Source organism: Bison bison, unplaced genomic scaffold, assembly GCF_000754665.1.
Source record: "Bison bison bison isolate TAMUID 2011002044 unplaced genomic scaffold, Bison_UMD1.0 scf7180017864341, whole genome shotgun sequence".
NCBI lineage: Eukaryota > Metazoa > Chordata > Mammalia > Artiodactyla > Bovidae > Bison > Bison bison.
Genome location: NW_011494913.1, coordinates 5,122,633 through 5,138,278, shown reverse-complemented (window position 1 = coordinate 5,138,278; position 15,646 = coordinate 5,122,633). Strand labels below are relative to the sequence as shown.

General features: G+C 37.2%; 1 protein-coding gene across 2 annotated transcripts in view; it reads right to left on the bottom strand.

Moving 5' to 3' along the window:
• The window catches only part of MAPK8 (mitogen-activated protein kinase 8), a 37,725-nt gene extending 22,432 nt beyond the window's left edge, over nucleotides 1-15,293 (bottom strand). Inside the window, exons 1-5 of one of the 2 annotated variants that reach the window (XM_010854409.1) lie at nucleotides 14,804-15,293; nucleotides 12,675-12,845; nucleotides 6,324-6,453; nucleotides 3,249-3,307; nucleotides 3,021-3,159 (exon numbers count right to left, since the gene is read on the bottom strand). In XM_010854409.1, the coding sequence (XP_010852711.1) occupies nucleotides 3,021-3,159; nucleotides 3,249-3,307; nucleotides 6,324-6,453; nucleotides 12,675-12,796 (450 nt within the window). In that variant the 5' untranslated portion in view covers nucleotides 12,797-12,845; nucleotides 14,804-15,293. The remainder of the gene's footprint in view (nucleotides 1-3,020; nucleotides 3,160-3,248; nucleotides 3,308-6,323; nucleotides 6,454-12,674; nucleotides 12,846-14,803) is intronic. The other variant, XM_010854408.1, reaches the window with a different exon arrangement.
• Nucleotides 15,294-15,646: the final 353 nt, after the last annotated feature.

Genomic DNA, 15,646 nt, shown 5'->3' with positions numbered 1-15,646 from the left:
GCAGTCCTGAGGTGGGGAGGAGCCGGACGCAACTCAGCACCTGAGGACACACACACCAGCGTGCACCCTCCCACAGGCGCTGAGCAGCACTGCTCTCTCTATCTCTGAAGGGCTGAACTCGTATGAATGTGTGACAGGAGCAGTGGACTAACTTAATATTCCATCCTCTCTACCACATTTTTCCAGCCTGGGATTAATTCTAGTCAATGGGATGTGAGTGGGAACTAAGAATAGAAGGGCCAGTTTCTTATACACTAGCAGTGGACAATCTGAAAGAGAAATTAAGAAAATAACTCCATTTATAATAGTTTCCAAAAGAATAAGATACCTAGGAAAAAATTTTAACTAAGGTCGTGAAAAGACTTGCACACTGAAAACTGTAAAACATAGAAGATTTGTCACAGACTACATTGCATTCCCCGCCGCCCCCGCCATCAAGTGCAAACATTGAAGTCCTACCCTTAATGTGACTATATCTGGAGACAGGACCCTTATAGAGGCAATTAAGGTTAAATGAAGCCATAAGGGTTGGGCTCAATGCAAAAGAACTGGTGTCCTTATAAGAAAAGAAACACAGACACCAGAGTTTGTCTCTCTTTTTATAAGCACGGAAGGAAGGGCATATGAGGACACGGCAAGAAGGCGGCTACCTCCACATCAGGAAGAGAGATCTCACTAGAAACGCAATTTACTTGCATGTTGGTCCTGGACTTCTAACGTCCAAAAACTGTGAGAAAATAAATTTCTCTTGTTTAGGCCACCTAGTCTGTGCTGTTTTGTTATGGTACACAAAATAGACTAATACAGCCTAAGTGGAAAGACAACCTATATTTGTGAATTGGAATACTAAATATAGTTAAGACAGCAAAACTACCCAAGCAACCTACAGAGTCAATGAAATCCTTATTATTATTACAATTCCAATGGCCTTTTCAGTGGAAATGGAAAAGCTGATACTCAAAATTCCTATGGAATCACAAGGAGACCTCAACAGTCAAAATGATATTGAGAAAGAATGAAGGTGATGGACTCGTACTACTCCATTTCAAAATTCACTACTAAGCTGCAGTGTTCAAAATAAAGCAGTACTGATAAAAGCACAGACACAAAGACCAATGGAGGTGAGAACGGAGAGTCCAGAAATAAAACCCTATGTCTACAGCCAACTGAATTTCAGTAAGGATGCCAAAATCATTCAATGAGAAAACAACAGTCTCTCTTAATAAATGGTGCTAGGATAGCTGGATTTCCACAAGCAAAAGAATGAAGTTATTAGCACCTTATCTCAGATCATATATGAAAATTAACTCAAAATGGGTCAACGACCCAAACGTAAGAGCTAAAACGATCAGTGAAAGACTAAGAGTAAATCTTTATGATCTTGAATTCGACAATGGATTCTCACATAAGACACTAAAAGTACAAACAACCAAAGAAAACGTAAACTGATTTTAATGAAAATTAAAATGTTTGCGTATCAAGAGAGATCAAGAAAGTGAAAAGACAACATACAAAATAGGAGAAAATATTTACAAATTACTCATCTGATAAGGATTCAGTATTCAGAATATATAAAGAATCCTGATAACAACAAAAAGACAAACAACTCAATTAAAAAATGGGCAAAGGGCTTAAATAGATATTTCTTCCAAGAAGATATACAAATACAAAACAATCGTGAAAAGATGCTTAATGTCGTTAGAGAAATGCAAATTAAAACCACAATGAGATACCACTTCATATTCACTAGGATGGCTAGAATGAAAAAGTCATTAGGAATCAGCAAAGATTTGGGGAAATTGGAATTTTTGTGTACCATTGCTGGAAATGTAAAATGGTGTACCCACTGTGGGGAACAATTTGCTGGTTCTTCAGAAAGTTAAATAATACATTCTCTATGTTTTTGATATTTGATAATGAAAAAAAAACCTTTGCTTGTTTATTTCTGAAAAATAATTGTATTTAGTGATTATTTTAGATAGTGATATTATAGCATTCATCGTGTGTAAATTATTTCATATAGGGAAGAGTTCTGACCTGTACCTATTATGGTTCTTATTGAAAACAAAACTGGATGTGCATTTCTGTGATGTTATGAATACATTTCTACTTTATTTTGAAACATTTGCCAAACTAATTACTATAACACTGTATAACATTAAAAGTGTTCATGGACTGCTTAGCATTAGAAGCAGACTGTGTCCCCAAATTCTAAAACAGCAGCAAATGATGCTGCTTGTATAAAGCCTAATAATAATTTTTAGACTAATTTCCACAGTGCCCTGTTGGCGTTAGCACTACCATTGTACCCTGCTGTATAATAAACAATCTTAGACATTTATCAACTGTTGATACAAATGTTAGTCCCTAACCACTTTTTATATGTTTTAAATTTTTGAAATTCAAGTGTACCTGCCGTAACAAAATAAACACTAGACTATCACAAAAAAAAAAAAAAAGACCCAGCAATAAAACTCCTAGGTAGATACCCAAAAGAACTAAAAACAGGAACTCAAATACTTCTACCTTAATGTTTTTAACAGCACTAAAAGCTAACAGGTGGAAATAACCCAGATGTCCATTAATGGATGAACAGATAAAATGTGGTAAATATATACAAGAGAATATTCACCAGTCATAAAAAGGAACGGACTACTGATACACACCTTAATACAGGTGGAACTGAAAACATTATGCCAAGTTAAAGCAGCCAGACAAAAAGCTCATCTACTGTATGACTCTACTTATATGAAACATCCAGAGAGGTAGATCCATGGACACCGAGAGGAGACGGGTATATGTCAGGGTTGGGGAGAGAAGGGATGGGATGACCACCAGGGCTAGGTAGTTTCCTTTAGGAGCAATGAAACTATTTTGAAATTTGCTATCGGTAGTGGTTGCACAATGCTGTGAGTGCACTAAATATCACTGAACTGCGCACTCTGAAATACCGTGAATTCTATGTTACATCAATTTAACCTCAATGATTAAAAAAAGATATGACCATTTTTTCTACTAACCCGGTGAATAATTCCAGCAGAGTGAAGGTGCTTGATCCCACACAGCATCTGATAGAGCAGGTAGGACATTCTTTCATGATCTAGCTCCATCTGAATCACTTGACAAAGATTTGCATCCATGAGCTCCATGACTATGTAACTTTATGGGTGAAAAAAGATAACAGCTAAAGTATGCAGTAACAATCAAAGAATAATATGTATGAACAAAATTTTAATTATTACACTTACACATCTTGAAATTCTTCTAGGGATTTCTGTGGTGTAAAAACATTCAAAAGGCCAATTATCTGTGGCAAAAGCAGAGAAATAGAAAATTTTTCATTTGGAAACTGCAAATACATGGATTAAAAAAAAGCCACTCTCTGTATGAAGTTTTTCAAGTCTAATGTTCTAAGCTTAAGTAACCGCCTTATCTTATATATTAAACCTTCATGGCCAGGGCTGGGGGCAGGGAGAGAAGCAGAGCACAGAGGATATTAAGGGCAGAGACAAGACTCTGAATGAGACTATAATGGTAGATATATGCATCATTACACAGTCGTCCAAACCCACAGAATGTACACCACCAAGAGTGAACCCTAAGGCAAACTCTGGACTCTGGGTGATAAGTATATGTCAATGTAGGTTCACTGATTATAAAAAAACTGTACCATTCTGGTGGGGGATGTTAATAATGCAGGAAGCTATGCATGTATGCAGGCAGGGGATATATGGGACATCTCTGTACTTTTCTTTAGATTTGCTGTGAACCTAAAACTGCTCTAAAACACAGTCTTATACACACACACACAAACTATACCAACAGAAGAGCTCCAGAAAATCCATTCCATTTATGCACATTCAATTATTATGGACCTATATTATACAGTCCTCTACATAATCTGTAAGCAAATCTTAAGTACTTTCTGCCAGCTTTTATACAACTCAGTACTTTTATATAACCTCAGCCCTTTTGACTCCTGGTTCTTCATAAAACTGCACTTTCCCAGATTTCCTCATTTCCCATCTAGTTCACCAGTTTATCCATAGGCATGCAATCTTTTCCACTATTCTTTTTCCAATCCTCCTCCCTTCTCTATTTGTACCCTTTTCCTGGGTGATACTATGTATGTTTTTTCCTCCAAATCTATATGGATAATTCCAAATATTCATTAAAGGTTCTTCAGGTTTATGAGTCTCAGATTTTCATTGCTACTTCACATGAGGTCTCTCAAAATAATATAAAATTGAATTCATTATCCTTCCAACCCAAACCTCTTACTTTTCCAGAGTATCTTCTTTTTTACAACAGAAAGCACAGAGTGATTTTTTACTTTTTTTCTCAATATCTGAAAAGTGCAGTCTCTCAGTTGTGTCCAACTCTCTGTGACCCCATGGACCCCATTTGCACCATAATAAATAAAAGAATGCTATCTATTCACTATTATCAGGGTAAATTTCAACCTCTTTTCACCCCCTATGCTGTTACATATGTTGAGGTGTCTAACATCTCATCTAGATTGTTCACGCTGTAATAACTTCTAACACTTGGTTCCCTAACAATGGTTTTCTGCAAATCCAGCTACCATTTTACTGTCTATGATATATGGTAATAAAAAGATAGTATTACTCACCTTTTCAGAAATCTAAAGCTACCAAAAAAATTTCTAAAACTCCCCTGCAGTACATTCAAAGCCCTCCATGACAGGACAGCAACCCACTTCATCTCTTGCTAAGCCTTCTATTAAACTTGATACTTGAGCAAGAAGGCTGTTTCTCAAAAACTGCCAAGGCCTTTAAACATTCTATTCCCTATGTTTGTCACTTTCTTACTAAATGCTACCAAATCTTCAAGATAGGCTTTTTTTGTAGGGTCTGACAATGCCTGGTTCTTGACAGAGTGGAGTAGTCTACTTTGGCCCCACAACATCGATGTTATTATGGCATTTAATACACTGGTGTGCTTTCACCACTGCCTCTTACTCCTTTTCGCAATTCTGACACATAAGAAAATACCTGACACATATTTTTGACATGTGTTGGCACTTAGAATGTTTTCTAGACGTAAACTTCATGCAGCAGAGCCCATGTGAGTCATTTAAGCATGAGGCTTTGCTCACAGAAGACATCCAAATACATGTTCAGTACATGTTCAGTGTTAAAATTCTGAAAAATAATTTTCAGATAGGAGAGGGTAAAACAAATTTGTTTAAGACAGAGGAATAAGTATCCAATTGTTCTAAATGAATGCCTCCTAACATGTCTAACCAGATGAACTACACACTTGGAGACTTGGAGAAATAGTAAAACCATTCTCATTAATATCTAGTCAATCCCAGAGTAGAAGTCTGGTATCAAAGGATATCAGTGGTTTCTCAGAACTGAGGAGGAGGGAGATGGGGGAATGTGAGCCAAAGGAAGAGGGTTTCTTTGTAAGGTGATGAAGACGCTATAGAACCTACTATGGTGATAGTCACATATATCAGTGAATTAACTGAAAACCAATGAATTAAATGGATTAGTTGTATGTGAATTGTATCATAATAAACCTGTTACATAAAAAAGATTAAAATGGATAGCTGTCTTCTTTTCCAAAAGAGAAATGAAGAAAATTGCATCAGTTGTGCACTGGACAAACAGAAGTCAAGGGCTGATTAAATGGGTGGCACAGGACCACTTTGAAAGAAGTAAACATTACTAGAAACATGTACAGATTCACTGAGAAACTTCACTTCTGTGAACAGAAACAATGACAGCAATGATAACAAAGAACAGCAACAGATTGGAGAAATGCCACCAGACATATAATATATGGATTTCAGAAAGGCATTTTTTAATGAAAAAATATAAAAGGGTGAAAGTCATATGTCTAAGTTTTTATAACCACTAGAAAATAGAACTGGGAATGTTTTACTAATTTCATTTAAATATTTTTTAAAGTTTCTGCTAAACTGCTAATGTCAAAGAATAATGGGAACTAATTCATCTATGTGCAAAGATTCCAGTTTTCTGAAATGTCAGCTTAACAGAAAACAAAAAGCAGATGAGATAAACCCTACATAGAGTTCTAAAACATCTACCTGTTTAAAATTCCTCTTGAAAAGTAGATGTCAGAAAATTACACAATCTTCATTTCATAAAGTATTTTTCATCTAATATTTAATAAAGTTGAGAAAAATTTCACAATGCAGATACACTTTTAAGCAATGTTTCAACCCAAAAGAACAACTTAAAACACCTACTATTTTACAAGATTTTGATATTCAGGTATTCATGAAGAGGTCTTGATTTTCCACTTAAGAAATGTTCTGAATGTTCACTTACATTTTTGTGATTTACACATTTCATGAGAACTAGCTCTCTGTAAGCACGCTTAGCATGAGTTTGATTCTGAAATGGCCGACTTAACTTCTTGATTGCAACGTTTCTTTCAAGAATGGCATCATAAGCTGCACTGTAATAAAAAATTTCAAAACAACAAAAATTTAATCAAAAATCTGCAAACTTAATTATGAAACATTCATGTAGATTTCTCACTTTCTCCAAAGATAAATGCAACTCAATTTCCAGCCCTTAGTACTCAACACATTTCTTAAAATATTAATGGATTAAAAGCAAAAATGAACTGTGAAGAAAGAGGCTGTGTTCACTGGGGGTCACCCCAGACCCACCTGGCACACAATGGGCACATGATGCACAAAGCTGTAACGAGCACTCAAGTCCAACAGACACACCCGAGAGCCTACACGAAGGCCTCACCCAAATCGACATTAAGAAAAGACAGGATAAGAATACATGTGCTCATAAATTCTACTCAAAACACCTGTTGAAGAATCCTACATCACCTTCTCCTCTTCAGACACAATAAAATGAACACAGAAAGAGCAAAGTACATATAAAGGCATCCATATGAAAGACTATTTTATAAAAGTAAACACAAAATTTGTTTTGGAGGCACAATTAAAAATCAAGGTATTTATAAATGCTAGATTTCAGGACACCAGAAGCCACCTCATAACTATTAATGAAACACCTATAATTCTGGGAAATATAACACTATATTCATTAACTCTTCATCTCTCTACCATATGACACTGATAAATGGTACATTTCACAAATGGCAGGTCAAAGAAAGTAAAGCACAAGTAAGGTAAAGTGCCTAAAAGTTATAGAATAGTATGACTGAAGAGATTTAAAAAATCATTTGGATTAATCACTGCCTGACATAGGGCCAGAGAGGCTAACTAATTTGTTCAAAGTCAGCCAGAAGGTTGAAGGCAAAGCTGAGTCTAGAAGACTGAGACATAAGGTCATGCTTTTCCTGCTGCTGCTGCTAAGTCACTTCAGTCGTGTCCGACTCTGTGCGATCCCATAGATGGCAGCCCACCAGGCTCCCCCGTCCCTGGGATTCTCTAGGCAAGAACACTGGAGTGGGTTGCCATTTCCTTTTCCAATGTATGAAAGTGAAAAGTGAAAGTGAAGTCACTCAGTCGTGTCCGACTCTTCGAGACTCCATGGACTGCAGCCCACCAGGCTCCTCTGTGCATGGGATTTTCCAGGCAAGAGTACTAGAGTGGGGTGCCATTGCCTTCTCCGGCTTTTCATCCTGGACCATTATAAAAGATGATTTCTCTTTATGTAATACTTGGAAAATCAGCATTTGTTGTTGTTTAGTTGCTAAGTTGTATCCAACTCTTTGCAGCCCTATGGACGGTAGCCCGCCATGCTCCTCTGTCCATGGGATTTCCCAGACAAGAATACTGGAGTGCGTTGCCATTTTCTTCTCCAGGTGATCTTTCTGATTCAGGGATAGAACTCACATCTCCTATACCAGCAAGGGGATTCTTTACCACTGAGCCACCAGGGAAGCCCAAAGGTAGCATAATACTGATTAAAACTGTTCTCTAACCTTATTGGAACCTATTCTCCAACCTAAATTATTCTCTAACCTATTCCTAATAGAGGAAAACAATAGAATGGGAAAATAGAGATCTCTTCAAGAAAATTAGAAATGCCCAGGGAACATTTTATGCAAAGATGGGCTCAATAAAGGACAGAAATGGTATGGACTTAACAGAAGCAGAAGATATTAAGAAGAGGTGGCAAGAATACACAGAAGAACTGTACAAAAAAGACTTTCACAACCCAGATAATCAGCATGGTGTGATCACTGACCTAGAGCCAGACATCCTGGAATGTGAAGTCAAGTGGGCCTTAGGAAGTATCACTACGAACAAAGCTAGTGGAGGTGATGGAATTCCAGTTGAGCTATTTCAAATCCTGAAAGATGATGCTGTGAAAGTGCTGCACTCAATATGTGAGCAAATTTGGAAAACTCAGCACTGGCCACAGGACTGGAAAAGGTCAGTTTTCATTCCAATCCCAAAGAAAGGCAACGCCAAAGAATGCTCAAACTACCGCACAACTGCACTCATCTCACATGCTAGTGAAGTAATACTCAAAATTCTCCAAGCCAGGCTTCAGCAGTATGTGAACCGTGAATTTCCAGATGTTCAAGCTGGTTTTAGAAAAGGCAGAGGAACCAGAGATCCAATTGCCAACATCCACTGGATCATTGAAAAAGCAAGAGAGTTCCAGAAAAACATCTATTTCTGCTTTACTGACTATGCCAAAGCCTTTGTGTGAAAGGGAAAGTCGCTCAGTCGTGCCCGACTCTTTGCGACCCCATGGATTATACAGTCCATGGAATTCTCCAGGCCAGAATACTGGAGTGGGTAGCCTTTCCCTTCTCCAGGGGATCTTCCTGACCCAGGAATCAAACCAGGGTCTCCGGCATGGCAGGCAGATTCTTTACCAACTGAGCTATGAGGGAAACCCTCACAGCTTGACTGTGTGTATCACAATAAACTGTGGAAAATTCTGAAAGAGATGGGAATACCAGACTACCTCTCCTGCCTCTTGAGAAACTTTCAGGCAGGTCAGGAAGCAACACTTAGAACTGGACATGGAACAACAGACTGGTTCCAGAGAGGAAAAGGAGTACGTCAAGGCTGTATATTGTCACCCTGCTTATTTAACTTATATGCAGAGTACATCATGAGAAACGCTGGGCTGGAAGAAGCACAAGTTGGAATCAAGATTGCCGAGAGAAATATCAATAACCTCAGATATGCAGATGACACCACCCTTATGGCAGAGAGTAAAGAAGAACTAAAGAGCCTCTTGATGGAAGTGAGAGAGGAGAGTGAAAAAGTTGGCTTAAAGCTCAACATTCAGAAAACTAAGATCATGGCATCTGGTCCCATCACTTCATAGCAAAAAGATGGGGAAACAGTGGAAACAGTGGCTGACTATTTTTTTAGGCTCCAAAATCACTGCAGATGGTGACTGCAACCATGAAACCTAAGACGCTTACTTCTTGGAAGGAAAGTTATGACCAACCTAGACAGCATATTAAAACGCAGGGACATTACTTTGTCAACAAAGGTCCGTCTAGTCAAGACTATGGTTTTTCCAGTGGTCATGTATGGATGTGAGTTGGACTGTAAAGAAAGCTGAGCACTGAAGAATTGATGCTTTTGAAGTGTGGTGTTGGAGAAGACTCTCGAAAGTCCCTTGGACTGCAAGGAGATCCATCCAGTTCAACATAAAGGAGATCACTCCTGGGTATTCATTGGAAGGACTGATGTTGAAGCTCAAACTCCAATACTCTGGCCACCTCATGCGAAGAGCTGACTGATTTGAAAAGACCCTGATGCTGGGAAAGATTGAGGGCAGGAGGAGAAGGGGACAACAGAGGATGAGATGGTTGGATGGCATCACCGACTCAACGGACATGAATTTGGGCGAACTCCGGGAGTTGGTGATGGACAGGGAGGCCTGGTGTGCTGTGGTTCATGCGTTTGCAAAGAGTCAGACACGACTGAGGGACTGGACTAATTGGAAACTGAGGTTTTTTGGTGGTTATTTTACTGTATTAAATATAGCGAAGAAATTATGTATTAAGAAATTGGCACTGCATAAAAGGATACATCTGTACATTCTATATACCATAACTATTGCCTATATACATATATATATACATACACATACCAAAACATATTATTTTTATTAGAAAGTGCCATTATTTACAGATACGTTTTTCCCAAATTAAAAAAAAAAAGGCAAAACAAAAAAAACCAGAGGTCATGCAAATGTTTAGAAGTTTTGATTGTTTCAGATAAAGCATGTTTTATTTTTAACCATTAACTTCATTCCTATTAATTTTTTATCTACTGTATCAAAGTAATCTTTCAAAGTCTAAAATTGAAAAATACAAGTATCTCATTGAACTATTTTGTATCCAAGGAAGTTAGATTTCTAATTATTGATTCTTAAACGTGCACAAATTAGAAACACCTGGGTATTCAGAGGCCCCAATCCAGACCCAATGAATCTTACTATCTAAAACTGGGGCCCAAAATAATGTCTTTAAAAAAAAATTAAGTTCTCCAGTTGATTCTGACAATAAGACAACAGTGCCTTTAAAAAAGTTATTATTTGTCTATTTCATAGTCATGTTTTGGAAGGAATAATCAAAAATTTGAAGGCATTTATTCCTTAGGACTGGTGTTACTTTCCAAAGCAATTAAAAAAAAAATTCTGGTACATAAATTTCAAAAAGCACTTACCTGAGGATTAAGTGAAGGTACCTGTTGAGGCAGTCCAAGTGCAGGTTGGAAAAGAATTTCCAGACACAGAGTATTTCAGAAGGGAGTGAGTTTATTAAGCACATAGAGCAGAGATCATACGGGCACTGCAAGCGCGGTGGACTGGGGAGAGTCTACAGTTTTCGTGAGCTCACAGCCCATTTTTACAGCCTCAACATAAAGGAAATTCCTAGGTGACTGGCTGGGGTGCTACAGGTGTTTACTGGAGTGGGCATCGTTGCCTAATTTGGAGTCAGGAAGCTTGTTGGCGATGATCGGGGGCTCCTGGCGACAGTTACAAAGGGGCTCAATTAGCTTTGGAGATGACCCTGGTCCTAGGTCCTGCTTCTGTGGCCTTGGGGCACGACTCAACAGTACAGAAACTACATTTTTCAAATACCATTAACCATTTTATAAATCATATATTCTTCACAACAACCATGCATGTATTAGGTGGGAAAATAGGCTACAGAAGAGTAAATTTGCCATGCGTCACAAAGTTAATAAATCAAAGAGCTAGAATCTGAATCAAGAGTTTGCTTTCAAAATTCTTACAACATTGATAATTACCACATTATTTTATTCAAATTTAACTTGTGGTTAAATGTGATTAGTTAAAATGATAACCAGTCAGCCAATAATGCTTTGTAAAATGACCCAGCTTCTGTAATTTGTGACAGTATAAATTACAGCCCATAAATTAAGAATACAGAAAAGAGAATAGATATTTTTGTTGTTGCTGTTCCGTCACTAGATCATGTCTGACTCTTCGTGGACCCATGGACTGCAGTATACCAGGCTCCTCTGTCCTCCACTATCCCCCGGAATTTACTCAAATTCATGCCTGTTAAAAGTTGGTGGTGTTACTGTTCCCATTACACAAATTTACTGATTCTAATATTTCACCATTATTCTACTGAAGTTTTTTAAAAGAAATATATTATTATAGGTAAAGCCCTTTCCTTTTCCCTTATTCTCAGAGGTAAGTACTACTCTGAGTTTGGTGTTTATGAATGTTTTTACATCTTTGCATTCATCAATTATACATGATATTGCTTTATATATTCTAAACTACATATATATGTATATTCTACATCTTGCTTTTAAACTCAACATTACCTTTCTGATTATCCTTGTCGATACATACAGCTCGTTCATTTTAAATGGTACACAGCATCCCACTGTACTTCTCTTCTCCTACTGACAGATTTGATACTATTATCAACTTTGCTATTGTCAATGGTATCGCAAAGAACCGTGCTATGTATGTCTCTTTCTGGACATACGCAAGAGCTGTGTGCAAGAGTTTTTCTTGAGCCTGGAAGAACTGCAGGATTGTAAACACTTAGGATTTTTAATAGATTCAAAAACAAATCTGGTCCAAGAAGAGGTAATACAGATATAATTATGCTTGAGTGAGGCTTAGACTCCCCAACACTAGCTTATTATGCTAACTTATCATTAACAGAACTGTCCCAAAGAGTGTTTTGATTTTCAGTTTATAAGGAATCATAATGATCTATAAAGCCTAGGTCTTTTGTAGAAATTAGCTTGTAAATCAATTTTAAAGATACATATAGTTTTGAAATACATACGATGAGACGTTAGCTGACTTTATTCCCCAGTGTAAAATAAGATTTATGAAATTCCGGAATTTCATTACAGTGTAAAAGTGATGATTAAGTGAAGCGTCTTACTGAACAGTTAGTTATGGGAATAGACATAGAATTAATAAGCATGCCACTTATTCATTCCTGATATAGATATTTGTCTTTATGTGGCTTAAGACCAAGTATTTAATGATGATTTACACTTAGGGATGACAGAGCTGATTTATAAAGTTATGTTTTCTGAATAATAATAAAAAACCTTAATGTCAGAAGAAAACAACTTATTATTACAGCTTTAATTTTATAGTTTTAATTTAATTTTTTGAGGCAAGCTAAACATTTACCATGGAATTTATGAGAGGAGAAAACAAAGCAGTTAATGATTTTTTTGCCTAACTTTGGAAGTAAAAACTTACCATACTATTCCTTGGGCTCCTGAACCTATAGGTTTTAAATTCTGATACCGTTTCAGGACTGTGAATGTAGAATCTCCAATCTCTACACTATAAAAATGGCTGTCACGCTTGCTTCTGCTCATGGTGGCAAGCAATTAATTTAATGGCTTCATCCAAAAATTCACCACAAAGCTGCAAAATGGAACAAAATGTGACGTTAACAAAATGAATTTGCTTAATCTTAAAATTCAAGTCATTACTCTGTTCACAGATTGCTAGATCATGTTAAAAGAGCTGCTTCATTACAAATCACAGTTAGAAAGAAAAAATACCACAGAGCCTAGTTAGCATCTGTTACACTTAGAAATAACTGATAGTTTAAAAAAGACAAAAACAAAAAAGGCAAATATTATAACTAAACATGTTTTTAAGATCACTTACAGTTTAAAAATTTAAACTAGTCCTTTTCATGTGTTGATTATAGTGTTAAAATCTTAATTTTTGTAACTGATAAACTTTCATTCAAAAACAGTGCCCCATCTGACTAAGTGCATGTGGAAGGAACAGCAAACTGGCAGGCCAGTCATCTCCTATCCTCCTGCCAAACAAGCAGAGCACCTGGTGCCGCTGCGGCAGCTCCTGACGCCCAGCAGCAACATCTGGGTGTGCTGTCTGTGCTGAGGCTGTCATGGCTGAAAAATGAGAATAGGATAGAAAATACAAGATTAAAAAAAGAGGTAAGGTAAAATTACTTTAAAAATAAGAAAATACAAGTGAGAGAAGCATTTAGTATCCTGAGATAGGAAACAAAACAGTACTGCTTTAAACTGCTTGGGTCACCTAAAGCATAACCTAAGTTCTGACCACAGTCTTTTTTTTTAACCATTTGTCTGATTAAAGCCAAAGCAGTCTTTTTCTACCCATCTGAGTACTGGTTACTGACAAACCTCATTACCTATCCTTACTAGACAAAACCAGCCTATTGTTAAATGCACGCAAACGATGTCCCTGGTGGTCCAAGGTTGAGGCTCTGTGCTTTCAGTGCAGGGGTACAGGTTTGATCCCTGGCCACAGGAACTAGGACCCTACATGGCATGAACTACAGCCAAAAGATAAAACAAAATTAAATGAGTCTTAAAATGCATGCCATACAGTTCCGTATCCCAGGATAAGCTGAGAAGCCAATGAGATCTAAAGGACTTCTCATGCGTATGGTCTTCAGACAATGCTAACAAGAGAAACAACAAACGCCCGAGCTCTGCTGAGACTTCTAACGCAAAGATTTAATCTGAAGTGTGCTAAATGCTTACTGTGAGTCAGGCACTACGATGTACCCTGGGGCCACGTCATGTGGCGCTTCAAGAACCGGATACTAAGAGCTGAATTCGTAAGAGTAGGATAGAAACCACCAGAAAGTTAAAGTACAGAATAAGAGAGTGCCTTGACCAGCTGCTACTTGGAGGTTACACTGTTAGAGGAGAGGGAGCAAGAGCTGGAAGAAGAAAACTAGTGAGCTACTGAATACAAATGAAAGAAATAAAATGAATAAGTTTTAGATATGTGGAGTTAAAAATAAAAGTTAAACAAAAAGTACAAACAGTATAGGCTTTAAAGGAGAAATAAATGAATTGAAAGCAATTGAGAAGGTAAAGAAACTAATTAGACAAAAGAAAAGCCCAGAGGAACATCTCCAAAATCAGTAACTGAACTAGTCATGTAATACTCCAGAGAATACTGTCTGAAACCAAAAGTCTCATTAACTTTGCCTAGGTTGAAAGACTCTAGACTTGTCAATTTCTACAAAAAAGCCTGTGGATAAACTGATTGGAACTGTACTGAGTAACAAATATCAATTTGGAGAGAAATGATACTATAACAATTTTGAGTTTTCTGATATTCATTTCAGTTTTCTGATCCATATTCATGATATTCATTCATTCACTTGGTTCTTCTTTAAGTTCCCTCAGCAACATTTTATAGGTTCCAATATACAGATCTTGCAAAATTCTGTTCAGCTTCTCCATAGTATTAACAACTTTTACATGCTATTGTGGATGTTTTTATTTTCACTTAAATTTCAGTTGTTCATTGCTAGTACAAAGAAATACAAGTTGTATAATAACTTCATACTAAGCTCACTTGTTACTTACTTAGTAGACTTTTTTTGTTCTACATACGCAAGCAGTTCCTTCTTCATTTCCAGTTGGGATGGCTTTGACTTCCTTTGCTTTCCTCACTACAATGACTATAATCCTGAAAAGAAGTGGTATGACCAAACATCAGTCCCCATTCCCTATCAGGGGGAAAGCATTCAGTCTTATACCACTGAATGTGATGTACAGTGTGATACAAATTATTGGACTTTACTAGATGCCTTTAACAGGCTAAGAAAGTCCCCCTCCAAGCCCTAGTTGACTGAGTTTTTATCACTATAGAACATTTAATTTTGTCAAATGATTTTCCTGAATCTATTCCAGTAATCACAGTTTTTCCTTCTTACTTAGTAGGTTCATATAGTGAATTACACTAACTGATTTTCAAAACTTAAACCAAACTTATATTCCTGTAACAAATCTTACTTGGTCAAAGTGTTATCCTTTTTTTGTTTTTAATAACTACTGATTCAGTCCCATCACATCATGGCAAATAGATGGAGAAACAATGGAAAAACACTGACAGACTTTAATTTCTTGGGCTCCAAAATCACTGCAAATGGTGACTGCAACCAGAAATTAACAGATGCTTGCTAAACTTAGCAGTGGCCACAGGACTGGAAAAGGTCAGTTTTCATTCCAATCCCAAAGAAAGGCAATGCCAAAGAATGCTCAAACTACCACACAATTGCACTCATCTCACACGCTAGTGAAGTAATGCTCAAAATTCTCCAAGCCAGGCTTCAGCAATACATGAACTGTGAACTTCCAGATGTTCAAGCTGGTTTTAGAAAAGGCAGAGGAACCAGAGATCAAATTGCCAACATGTGCTGGATCATG